Source organism: Herpailurus yagouaroundi, unplaced genomic scaffold (assembly GCF_014898765.1).
Source record: "Herpailurus yagouaroundi ecotype Mexico unplaced genomic scaffold, PumYag 321, whole genome shotgun sequence".
NCBI lineage: Eukaryota > Metazoa > Chordata > Mammalia > Carnivora > Felidae > Herpailurus > Herpailurus yagouaroundi.
The window spans coordinates 108,284-121,538 of NW_024412538.1; the positions used below are offsets into that span (position 1 = coordinate 108,284).

A 13,255-nucleotide genomic window follows, 5' to 3' on the forward strand; every position below is an offset into this window, starting at 1 on the left:
GGGCTGATGGCTCAGAGCCCGGAGCCTGTTTCCAATTCTGTGTCTCCCTCTCTCTCTGCTCCTCCCCCGCTCATGCTCTGTCTCTCTCTGTCCCAAAAATAAATAAACGTTGAAAAAAAAAAAAAAAGTTTTTTAATGTTTACTTATTTTTGAGAGAGACAGAGAGACAGAATGCAAGTGGGGGAGGGGTAGAGAGAGAGGGACACAGAATCCAAAGCAGGCTGCAGGCTCTGAGTTGTCCACACCGAGCCCGATGCAGGGCTCGAACCCACAAACTGCGAGATCATGACCTGGGCTGAAGTTGGACACCCGACCGAATGAGCCAGACACGCGCCCCCATTTTGGCATTTTCTAAAAAAACTAACCGTTGATTCTCAGGGAGGCTGACAAGAGCAAATGCTTTTTATGATTCAGTGTTCTGCACAGTGCCAGCTTCTAGGTCAGAGCCTGGGCAGACCCAAACCCAGCCCTAAGGGTGTTGCCACTTAGAAGCCTGCCATCTTGCAAAGCACTCCCAACCCTCAGGAACGCTACCTGTTGCCTGTGGCTAGGGTGAGTGAATTGGAAGGCTTAACCTTACACTGACTAACTACGATTAATTAGTTTTGAGGCTGGGACAGGCCCTGGAGGGACTCTCACGTTCCCTTTGTTTTCCAGACTCGTTAGCTTTTATAGTTTTTCATAACAACTTTTACTTTTGAGGTTCTTGCCTTCTCGGACTTTTGAAATGTTGCTTTTTGTCCCTGACAAGGTTGATGGAATACTGTGCCTTTTCTTCTTGGTTGTCTTATTTAGGTAACATGATATGAGAAAACTTTTAACTTGGCATTCTTATAAAGGTTCTCCAGTAACATATTATTACATAGTTTAGAAATTATAATGCCAAATATGGGCGTTAATTAGCCTCCTGGCACAGTCAACATTACAGGTGATAAGTGAACAACTGATAAATGCTACTCTCCTCACCCTTCACTTCCTCTATGGTAAGCCCTTCGACCTGAGAAATCCAGGCACATAAAAAGACACTCCGTAAAAAGTATCACTGCTAATAGAGGGCAGCTTGGACTTTTCTTCCATTCAATTATTCAGTTTCTCATATTCTCTTTTAATTAAAAAATTTTTTTTAAATATTTATTTATTCTTGGGAGACAGAGAAACAGAGTGCAAGCAGGGGAGGGGCAGAGAGAGAGGGAGGCACAGAATCTGAAGCAGGCTCCAGGCTCTGAGCTGTCAGCACAGAGCCGGATGCAGGGCTTGAACTCACGAGTCGTGAGATCATGACCTGAGCCGAAGTCGGATGCTTAAACCAACTGAGCCACCCAGGTGCCCCTCAGTTTCTCATATTCTTAACTGCCAACCCAGAACTGTGGGATATGACAAAATATAAAATCAATTCCTGAACATCAGGAAATGTATCACTGTAGTGAAAAATAAAAGCTAAGGGCTGGAATACTTATAACTGGCAATTGGTCATTTCCCCAAAGTGGTACAAAGTCAGTTCAAAGTAGAAAGAATCTGGCCAAGGCTGAGCAGAGGTTTAATGGATAAAGTCTCCCAAAGGCTGATTTTCTAAAGACAACCAAAAAGGTTTTCTTTTATACCTGTTTTATTTATTCTTCCCTGTCAGTCCTTATGAGGGCAACTGAAGCAAGAGAGCCCCCTTCAGAGCAGTGAAGTCTGAAATGGGAGCTAACAGTTACTAAAACTCACCCCACACACAATGCTTCTGAATATCTTGTTTTATTTCGCCTTCACAATGCATCGAGGTAATTATGATTAGCTAGCTTCAATGGATAGGGAAACCAAGGCTCAGGGGGTTAAGTAATTTGCTTAAGACTCACTGTATGGATAACACTAGAATGTACACTGGCATCTGTCCGTGCCCAAAGGCCAAAGTCTTTGGGCTCCACACTTTCAGTCCCCAAAATGCAAACGTTAGGAAAACCATGACTTACGAAAAGCAGCCAATCCCAGCATTGGAACCAACAAGGCATAATTCCATCTGCTTCCATCACCCCCATCAGCCCTGGAATTAGGCCGGATATTCCAATTTGGAGGGTCATTTAAATTATTCATGGAGATATACCTTGAAGTAAATAATAAAATCATTAATCACATGAAAGGAATAAAATACATCTGGCACAATCGTGTCATCCTCTTGGCTCAATTCTACCTATGAGCCAGCCACATAGCACTGAGTCTTACAGGATTAAAAGAAGAAAAAAACAAGGCCTCAGACAATAGCAACTCCCCAGGATATAGTGGGGGCAAAGACACGTCTCAAATAAGTGAAGTAGAAGGAGAAAGAGATAAGGTCTCTAACATAAACAAGCTTTAGAGTACGGTTGTACACAAAGACGTATCAATAGGAAGGTGTGAAAACACTGGCTGCTTCAGGAAATGAATGACATTGAGAGGTCCAGTCAGCGGTGTGTTGGGGAGATGGGAACAGGCTAGGAAGGCTCTCCTGCCTCCCCACAAACACCACAATTAGACGCTTCTGCTTAGAGCTCATGCTGTGTCTCAGTAACTAGCCTGGGGTCGAATGTTAGTATGAAATGTACCAATTTACTAAGTATCCACAGGAGGTTGGACATTTTCACAAAATAGAGCAATGAGACTTTCAGCTTATCTCTATGTGATGGCCACAAATAATACACACTGATCACAAAAGAAATAAAGCAAACATAGGAAAAAAGGAATCTAATTCAATTTCGAAAGATTTTAATGGGGTTTTCAATAAATACTTAACATCTAAAAATAAAGAATTCTAACTGGTAATAAAGAAATGCCAAAAAAATTATGTTAAGGAGTTTGTGGTAACTATACAACAAAAAACGAGTTATCTGAAAGTACTAAACTGCAAAACTCTCAAAGTAGGGCTGGGAAGGACAGTGTTCATTTCCTTCAAGCCAGTAAAGTCCACTTGGTGGGCGGGGGGCATAGGGCCTGAGGAAACATACAATCCTAGTAAAAGCAGCCGAATCCTAAATAAAGACAAAGGGTTATACACAATTGTATTCTTTATGGTCTTATTTAGTACTAGCAAAGACTTGGAAACAACCTAAGTGTCAATAAAATGGGAATGGATCATTGTAAACTTAGTAAAATAATCCGAAATTATATTGCACAAACTTGTGCACGAAAAAGATCCTCATAATACAAAACGAAAAGCAGGATAACGACTAAACGACTAAAACTATTGATTTCCCATGCCACTTCCTTCCACAAAAGATTTCAGGTAACTTACATAAACACACACGAAAATTAAAAACACTTCCTAAATCTGAAGCGAAATCAGGCGACTTGGCGAAGACACTTAAACCTCGGGAGCTGCCCTCTCCACCGCTGGAGCCCCCCGCCCCGAGTCGACCGCGCCCGGGAACACTATCTCCGGAATCCCTGAACACAGCCTAGCGCCCTGACTTACTCCGACCCCAGCGCCACCCCCGCCCTCCTGACCTGCCCCCCGGAACCCCTGATCCGCAATCTACCCCTGGCCACCCTCCGGAGCTACCTCCGGAACACCCGACACCCCTGATCCCCAACCTACTCCCGGCCCCCCTGACCTCCCCTCAGGCCCCCGGCCTAATCCTGGAACCTCAATCTACCCCAGCAACCCCGAACTCCCCTCAGGCCCCCGGCCTACCCCCGGAATCCCAGACCTCCTCTCAGGCCCCCGGCCTACCCCCGGAACCCCCGATCTCCCCTCAGGCCCCCGGCCTACCCCCGGAACCGCAACCTACTCCCGGAACCCCCGACCTCACCCAGCCTCTCCCAAATGCAGCCCAGGGCCTGGTCCCGCTTCGATCACGGCCAGGCCCTCCGACCTACCCCCGGGCGGGGAGCGCCGGGCCCCGGGTCCGTTTAGCGCCACTGTCTGATCCTGTGCGCAGGCGCGAATCCCCCTCACGCCCCGGGGTCGCGGCGTGGTGCGCAGGCGCGGTGTCCCCTCGTCCGGGCTGGGCGCTACTAGGTGCGCAGGCGCAGTCTGGCGCGGGGGTTGGTGGGACAGCACCGTGTAAGGCAGACATGTCGGGGGTCCGGGTGGTGTCGCGGCTGCTGGGCGCCCGGCGCCTGGCACTGACTAGGGCGGTGAGTCGGCGCCGTGGGGAGGGCAGGGCGCGGGGAGCCGAGGAGGGGCAGGACTTCCCACGGGGTGGAGCGGACGCCGAGTCCCCCCGGCGCCGGACCGGGACGGGGTCGCGAGGGTCCGGGGGAGGATGCGGTGAGGAGTCCGCCGTGGGGCCGACCCGGAGGGCCGCGGGACTCCTGAAGCCAGCGAGTCGCGTTCTGGTGAAGGTCATGACCCCGCTTGCCGTCCCCGGGGACCCTTCCCCAGAGTACTAAGGTCGCCCCCGCCCCAGCCTTGGGCGCGTGGGGAGGCGTGTTTGCCCGAGGTCACCCTGACAGGTGGCGGCCCGTGGGTGCCCCGGGCCTCTGAATCCAAAAGCGCCCTTAGGTCTCCGGCGGAGGCGGGCCGGCAACCGCAGGCGCGCGCCGGCCGGGCGCTGTGCCGATCGCCCTGGGGACGGTCCGTCGGGTGCCAGCAGCCCCGAGGACCCGGCCGGGCTCGGCCTCCCGCCCCAGGCAGGGTAGGTGGGAGGCACGTCTGACACCGGCGCTGGCGCTTGCCTGGCAACTGTTTGCAAAACCGCGCTTCTTCGGGGAAAGCGAAGACCCGTGTTTCACACCGGGATCTGGCAACTTTTGCACCTTCATTTTGGGTTTTGTGTGGTGGCCTTTTGCGCACATTAGAAAACCAGGCGAAGAACGTCAGCACTCTTACCGCAGACCACGTTCGGGCGACGGCGCCGGGAAGTCTGATTTCCCGTGCGTTGTCTGCCCGGACTCCGGTCAGTCGTGGATGACAGTCAGGGTTGTGCCTTCTGGAGCCCTTGCTTACCGGATTGTGTCACATGTACTCCTTACAGTTACGTCTTCAGGATCTACCTTTTCAGGTTTTATTTCAGCACACTAAACTTGGAGGGGTTGTTGTTTGGGTTCTTTTATATGATCCGCCTGCCCACCTACTTAGTAATGTAATTACAGAGTGAAAATCCCAGCGGGAACCGAGGCATTCAACAGTATTGACTGGATTATGCCTGTAATTATACCTGCAATTTTCTCCATTTTGAAATACAGATACTAAAAATTAAGTTAAATGTGAGAAGGTTAACTCCGCCATCCTGCCAATGCCAGAGAACGTTTTCAATGCTTTCTCGTGCTGCTGTGGTTGATGCTTCCTGAGCAGAGGTCCCCACTCTCCACGCCCCACCCATCTTGGGCTCTAAGTCCACAAGCTGGATGGGCAGTGGGGTATTCTTCGGCAAACGTGAGCAGACTTCTTAGTGCCTCCTGCTTGTTAAGTGCAGTGACCAGTAACTGGTGGTGCTGGGAGAAGAGCTAAACATGTGTGTCCTCGGTCACCCCAGCGTTCTTGTGCAGACTAAGACCCCTCCAGTCTGTGGAACTCCCTTGACCACCTGCCTGCCCTTTGTTTATGACCTTGTTGTCCTTTATGTAAACTGGACTAGAATTCTAGCTCTGAGCTCCTAGCTGCAAGTGAGAATAAGATTCTGAGCACCACTGGTCAGAGTGTGTAAACCTGTACTTTTGTATTGGCTTGATTGGAAGTTATCTTGGTTGAATCAACTATTAGCTGCCAGCATTTACCCTTCTTTTTATCTTGATGAAGATAGCTTTTCCTGTGGAAATTAATTCTGCCCCCAAGCAATATATGTAGTGGAATTTAAGATTGGCAAAAACAAAAGCATCAACTTAGAACAACAACAACGAAATGTATGATCACCAACTGAGAAATGTGCACGGAGAGTAGATGATGAGGGTAATTTGAATAAAGTCCACAGAGAATTTTTCTTGATTTCATTTTGTTCAATTCTCTGGTGTTTCCAAGGAAGTTTATATTTACAGCTGCTTTCAAGTTGCAAAATCATCAAACCTATTTTGCGTTGGTTTCATTTTTAGTTATCTTAATGCACTGACATAATTTGCAGACTGTTCTGGTGTATTGAAAGGAAAAGTAAAAGCAAGGTCCTTAAATAGTTGCTGGTTAATTGCTTCAGATGAGATTTTTCAAATTCTTTAACATGGATATCCAAAGTACTGTTCTAGAGTAAGTCAGTTTCTTTTCTTTGAATGTATTGTTTTGAATTTGGTTTAATGATGTATCTAGAATTACATTATTTAGGCCATTGTGGTAGCCTTTTTTGTTTTCCTTTTTTGGGGTAATTATACCGCTGTGGCATTCATTTCTGCATTCTGTGGGATGTTTTTCCTGGTTCACTGGAAAAATTGTGGCTTGGTTTTGATATGTAACCTGGATATGCATCTTATTTTGGAGTCCCAGAGATTTTTCCTAAGGCTCCTTACCTAGAGGGAATGTACTGAATCTGGTGCCAGCCAGGCAGACCAGAGTTCAGACCCTGGATAGACTCCATTTCTCTTTCATGAGGGTTCTGGGAGGTAGCCTGTGACGCCCTGGTGTGGTGATCATTCTAGCCAGGACCTACACCTACAGCCTGTGCTCCATAATCTTGTGAATTGTATTCTAAGCATCCCTGTTTTAAAAACCTTTAAACTTCTAATGAAAATAATTACACATAGTTATAAAAAAAAAAAAAGTCAAGGAATACAGAGGCTTTATAAATGAAAAGGATTGAGACCCTCTCCTAACCTCAGACCCGTTCCCCAGTGAAATCACTTCTGAATTGTTTCTGTTATTGGCCGCTGGTGTTTACCTCCATGTCTCTAGCTAATGTGCAGGCTTATGTTCATCCATTTTGGACTTTGACTTGTGGCTCTGAATGAGGACTCAGTTCGCTTAAACCATCTTCCCCCGTCCTCAGTTCTTCCCATGGCCTTCCAAGGCACTTTCAGAGCCTTTATGGGCTGCTTTTCTTATTATACAGATTGTACTTACAAATAGTTTCTTGTCTGCAATTCATAGGTGAATGCTATCAGATGGGGACCCGTACTTCGCTAGATTAAGGGTTTCAATATCTCTGCCCTTCTCTTCAGTTTTCTCCCTTTTACCATTTAAGTCATTCACTTGTGCTTTCATGTCATTAAAAGCTCTGTTTCTTTTAATTCTGCCTCCAAGGCAGATTTCCTCACGCTTCCTTACGTTTCCCTGTTGGAAAATGTTTGATAGTTTTACTTCAAAAAATGTTAAATAGTTTTATTTATAGACAAATTGGGTTAATTTTGGGCTCTCCAGATTCTAAAATTGCTCCTCAAATCCGATTTAGATAAAAAGCTAGTATTCTATTTTCCACAGGGAGATAGTATGATAATTTGTTAAAGATTTCATTTTAACAGCTGCCAGTGTTTGAGATGGCCGTGTGTGTCTATCTTTATTTAACGTGAACATCCTAGAAAGAAGAAATAAATACTTAGGGAATCTCACTGTTACTATTTTACTTTTTTACAGTTCAACTTAAGCAGGTAAGTTTAATGATCAGAACAAAAATGGGATCGATTAGGAAAAACTATATAAAAGACGCTTTACAGTATAATATGTCCTTTTCATGTTGATTATTTTTATAGGATTTAATATGTGATTATTCTTCAGTTTTCTGAATTAAAATTGTTCAGGTGGCCATAAAATCTGGAAACATAGACAAATATACATAATAAATAGTTTACTCATATTCCAACAAATGTTCAATGAATGTGCTGTTCCTCATTAGCATTTCATACTTTAACAAGTTATGCAAAACTGCACGTGCACCAAAGCACTATTTCCATCAATCCTCATACATCCACCTACAACGAATCGCTTGTGGGGATTTATGTGTCTCACTTTCACTGAATAAACATGTGCCTTTAGCACACCCAAGATGTAATTAAGGAAGAAGTGTCTGTCATCTGTGTTTCTGGATTGTGTGGTCCTGTTTTTGGTTTTGTTTTTTTTTTCAGTTTCACCTACTATAAGTCTTAAAAACATTTTTGACCATTCGTATTATACCAAGAAAAAAGATGAATACTAAATACGAGCTAATGGAAAAACAAAAATTCATTTGTTTTACCTTTCTATTCCACATCACAACATTTTACTGAAAATGAAGGGATTTTTAATCTATAGATAAAAGACTCTAAATGGTACTTAGGTTGTTTTACAAGTTTGATTTTAAAATCATTTAGAATTCACAATGGGTCTTACACACAATGATTTCAATAAATCAGGCACTCCAGAGCACAATTGGAGGTGTAACAATTATGTGATGACTTCTTAACAGTCCAGGGAGATAAAGACCTTTTTTTCAAATATGGAAAGAAATTAATCTTTCTGCAGTATGAACCCCTAAAAGCTATCTTCCTTTATAGACCACAATATTATTGTCAATTTAATATACTTTTTTTTTAATCTTATTTTTAATGTTTGTTTTATTTTTGAGAGACAGATCCAGTGCGAACGGGGGAGGGACAGAGAGAGAGGGAGGCACAGAATCCTAAGCAGGCTCCAGGCTCTGAGCTGTCAGCACAGAGCCTGATGCAGGGCTTGAACCCATGAACCATGATATCATGACCTGAGCCGAAGTCAGATGCTTATCTGACTGAGCCACCCAGACACCCCCATATACTTTTAAAAAGAACTCCCAGAGGAAGAAATTTCTGGAGGTTTTCCCAAATATATACAGCTACTTTTTCTGTCATGCTTACAACATCTGCAAAGTACGGAATGTTCAAATGCAGATTCTTATGATCAAGGGGCTCCATAATTGCCTCCTCCATATACTCTTTGAGGTCAGTCACTTTCATAACTATTCCTGTAATAGGATCAATCTCTCCATGTACTGTCATCACAACTTTATAATTGTGCACGTGGCCATTTGGATTGTTGGAATTCCCAAACAATTTCAAGTTTTCTTCATTACTCAGAGATGTGCTGTGGAGCCAGTAGGTCACTCTGAGGGAGATGAGGTGGGACAGTGTGTGGTGTTCTTGGCTTGCCTTCCCACTTGGTTGGTGGTGGGGCTGGGACAGGCTCTCTGTTTCTATTTTGATTTCAATTTGGTATTGTAAAATGTATTGTTCTTTTTTGGAACTATTACCTTTATCTTGTACTTTATTAAAATTTCATGAACATTTGTATTTTGCTGACTTGGTTCTTTGTTAAGATGTGATTTTTACCATTTAAAAATTATACTAAAGCAGAAGAATATTCTTTTTAAGTTTTTAAATTCGTTTACTGGACAAAAAGTTGACTTATGTCAATAAAAACAAAAGTACTTAGGGGCGCTTGGGTGGCTTAGTCAGTTAAGCATCTGACTTTAGCCCCACATCATGTCTTGTGGTCCATGAGTTCGAACCCTGTGTTGGGTTCTGTGCTGACAGCTAAGAGCCTGGAGTCTGCTTCAGATTCTGTGTCTCCCTCTCTCTCTGCCCCTCCCTGGCTTGTGCTCTCTCTTTCTCAAAAATAAATAAACATTAAAAAATACATACATACTTAAAGTTGAAATTGGAGAATTCAAGAATATTGCATTTATCAGTTCAGATCTACTTAGAAATTCAAGAAACTTCTTTGTAATTGGAACTGTTAGCATAAAGTCAACTATTTGTGGCAGGCATCATTTGGTCTCAGTGCTTAAGAAAGTCTAAAAAAATATTTTTAAGTTATTCTTGAGAGAGAGAGAGAGAGAGAGAGGTGGGGAGGGGCAGAGAGAGAGAGGGAGAGAGTGAGCATCCCAAGCAGGCTCTGCACTGTCAGCACAGAGCCCAGATGCAGGCCTAGAACTCATGAACTGTGAGATCATGACCTGAGCCAAAACCAAGAGTCAGTTGCTTAACTGACTGAGCCACTCAGGTGCCCCTAAATGCTAAAGAAAGTCTAGAGGTTGGAGCCACCTGCTCCATTTGCTCCATTTGCAAGCGGCCAAGCCCTCCAGCCTGGCCTGAGGCCATTAATCTTCAAAGAAAGTCCTTCTGTTCAAAACCACTCAGAGTTCATTTTGTATTTTGCCAAATTCTCCTCCCTGAATTCTCCACTTGTTTGTCCTACAGAATAATTTTTTTACCCCACAGAATAAATAGCATCTCTTCCAAACTGCAGAATACTCGAAGACATCTCTCATATCCCCTTTGTCATTGTTAAACATACTTAATTCCTAAAACTGTTCATGAAATTGCTAAGACTTCATTTTATCAGTAGCCCTCTAAAATGCAGTCATAGAACAGAAAGACATGCCTTATAAGTTGGTTTTCATATAAAGAAGATGGCCTCTCAGGCTGGGCTGTGACTTCATTAATACCAATTTTCTTGAGTAAATGTTCATAGGGTGGAACATTTAAGCCAAAACTTGGAGAGTTGTAGAGATTAGCCAGGGAATGGCCAGGGACAAGTGTTCAGACAGGGAACAGCACCCTGGAGTATGACAGAGGAGAGGGGATGTGGCTACAGCCCAACGCAGGTGTGGAGAGTGGTGAAGCAGGAGCATCTCCAGGCCTGGAGTCTTCACATTCACAGTGAAGGGTTGGTCCCACTGGTACCCAGTGTCAGGATAAGCAGTAGAGCTTCTTGTAGAAGATGGATCTCCCAATACACCATCCCAGGCCTTTTCCAGTGAACCACAAAACCTTGCAGACGTGTGGTGCTATAGTGTGAAGAGGGTCGTGATGGATCCAGTAAAAGTGCTTCATTGTAAACTACCACTTTCACAAAATAGATGGGTTTCCCATTGTCCACTAAAAACCATAAATTAAGAAATGAACGTGACATTGTGTCCTTTTCATTTCCTGCTGAGTCTGTGAGTGTCCTGCTTGGAGACAAGCTTCATCCAGAAGAGCTTTTCTCGGAGTGCCAACTCCTTGCCACTTGGGCCTGCCCTGGGTCCTTAGTCCGCCTCTACCCTTCAGGGTTAAGTAGAGGACCCCAGGTGAGCTGTCTAGGTGAAGGAGCAGCTGGATACATAAAAAGGTTAATGACTTGGGAAATTTTGATGATTTGTTATTCTTCTAAGACACTTAAGTGCTCTCCATCTCTCCATCTCTGTCTCAGCAGTGGCCCGCGACATGGCAGGCAGGCACCTGCGGTTTTCACTTCACTATTGATGGGAATAAGAGGTCTTCAGCTAAAGTTTCAGATTCAGTAAGTTTACAACTTTTTGTTCCCTTATAAATGATATGCTTGTCTTAGAGGAATAATGATCTATGCCAGTCTTCAATATATTGGAGTAATACACAGGTCTTATTTAAAGGAAAACATTCTGGTTCCAATAATGCTCTAATTATTTTTAGTGTATAGCACTTAACTGTAGTACAAATGTAAGCATAGTTACTAACATTTTTTGCTTATGGTTCTTAAGTATCTATAAACCAGATTAAAATTTAAAGCAGCAAAATAATAAAATACCAGTGACCACTGAACATTATTCATTGTGACAGATGACATAGGACCCTGAAGCCACTTGTGTGTAGGCTCTTGGTGTTTACTGGGTCTGTTCTGTCCTCTGCTGAAGGCACTAAAATTTGTTTACAAATTCTTTTCTCACAAGCTCACAATAGTTACTGAATACTAGTTGGCACCTTCTCAGTCCAACACAAACATGGTCCTGAAACCGGGGGGTGGTCCTCAGTGCTGAGGCAGTTGCCCAGATGAATCGGAATGTGCCTACCTAATTAAAACAACATACTGGGGCACCTGGGCGGCTCAGTCAGTTAAGCATCCGACTTCAGCTCAGTTCATGATCTCGCGGTTTGGGAGTTGGAGCCCCGCATCAGGCTCTGTGCTGACAGCTTTCGATTCTGTGTCTCCCTCTCTCTCTCTGTCCCTCCCCTGCTTGCACTCTGTCTCTCTCTCCTTCAAGAAATAAATAAACATTAAAAAAAAAATTAACCTTTTCTTGAGAAACTTGCTGACCACAGGTGGAGAATCATGATCTATATACTGCATTATGAGCTTAGATTCACACAAGCATGTGTATGAATATATGGCTGTCAGCGGAAAAAGATGAACAGAAAGGATAATGGAGTAGGAAAGCCGTATTTAGAACTAATATTTTGATTTGTGTCGTTGCTTTCCTTTGCTTCCACGGTTCCCTGCTTTGAGGCTGGACCTCTTGTTTTCAACATTTCACTTCATGGTGGGTGTCCCAGGTGCTAGGATGCGTGCTCCCTCTTCGTCGGGTCTGTGTTTCGGTCCTGTCGGTGTGGGGTGTGCCAGCCACACACTCTGGGTCCTGGCACAGGGTGGAGGCCCCTCTGCTGTGGTTGCTCTTTCATCGCTTCTTCCATTTTGTCTGAGCTCTTGCACTGCACCCACCGTCCCAATGTGTGGCATAGGTAAATGGGTGGTTGACAGGTGAATTGTTCCTTTCCAGATTTCTACGCAATACCCGGTAGTGGACCATGAATTTGACGCGGTGGTGGTAGGCGCTGGAGGGGCAGGCTTGCGAGCTGCGTTTGGCCTTTCCGAGGCAGGGTTTAACACGGCCTGCGTCACAAAACTCTTTCCTACGAGATCACACACCGTTGCAGCCCAGGTAAGAGAAAGGGGCCCCCTTAATGGTTTTGGCGCCTGCACAGCAGTGCTCAGTCTTCTGCCACAGGCCTTCTCACTGCACACCAGCCATGTTCCTGTCTCTTTCTGCTCCTTGCACCCACCTGGCTTACTCGCCTTGGGAGTGTGTTCCCACACTGCCTCCACCCCCACTGCCAGAGTCACTCCTAGGGCTTCTTATCGCTCTGCTGCTCCAGTGACACTCAGGTCTTCTCTGAGCACCCACCTAATCCTCTGGCCCCCATCATAGTTTGTCTTCACTGTACTTTCCCAATCGAAAATGAGCCTGTCTCTGGACTGATTCTCTTGGCCCTGCTGCATCCTTGGCGTGGGCCTCGTTAAGTATGATGACGATGAGCTTTGCTGGTGGCATGAATGTGCAGGACAGAAGAACATTGGCCTTTAAATGCTCAAAATTTAGGGAAGAGGATAAAAGTAAGATGAAAAAGTACACAGTGATTTTATAATTTTGTTTTCTTTCCTGGCACACCGTAGGTGGTACGCAGGTTGTATACAGGTAGTATTCCAAAACTGGAATGAATTGAACTGTTTTTTCCAGTATTTGGAACATATTTCCTCATAGAGATAGCAGAGTGTGGGGTAACTTTCCAGGACCCAGTAAACGCCACCCTAATTACTGTTGTAGCCTGTATTCAGCATGCAGCAACATTCTTCAGGCACTTTGCTACACAGATACTTTGTTCTAAAACTATGTGTTATAAACTGAAAAATAAA

General features: G+C 44.7%; 2 protein-coding genes across 4 annotated transcripts in view; one reads left to right on the top strand and one right to left on the bottom strand.

Moving 5' to 3' along the window:
- The window catches only part of CCDC127 (coiled-coil domain containing 127), an 11,349-nt gene extending 7,393 nt beyond the window's left edge, over positions 1-3,956 (bottom strand). The window contains exons 1-2 of one of the 2 annotated variants that reach the window (XM_040462421.1): positions 3,835-3,956; positions 1,956-2,086 (exon numbers count right to left, since the gene is read on the bottom strand). In XM_040462421.1, the coding sequence (XP_040318355.1) occupies positions 1,956-2,076 (121 nt within the window). In that variant the 5' untranslated portion in view covers positions 2,077-2,086; positions 3,835-3,956. Of the gene's footprint in view, positions 1-1,955; positions 2,087-3,767 lie in introns of both variants that reach the window. The other variant, XM_040462422.1, reaches the window with a different exon arrangement.
- Positions 3,957-3,966: 10 nt separating this feature from the next.
- Positions 3,967-13,255, top strand: part of SDHA (succinate dehydrogenase complex flavoprotein subunit A) — a 30,632-nt gene continuing 21,343 nt past the window's right edge. The window contains exons 1-3 of one of the 2 annotated variants that reach the window (XM_040462418.1): positions 3,967-4,095; positions 11,021-11,110; positions 12,342-12,503. In XM_040462418.1, coding sequence (XP_040318352.1) covers positions 4,033-4,095; positions 11,021-11,110; positions 12,342-12,503 — 315 coding nt within the window. In that variant the 5' untranslated portion in view covers positions 3,967-4,032. The remainder of the gene's footprint in view (positions 4,096-11,020; positions 11,111-12,341; positions 12,504-13,255) is intronic. The other variant, XM_040462419.1, reaches the window with a different exon arrangement.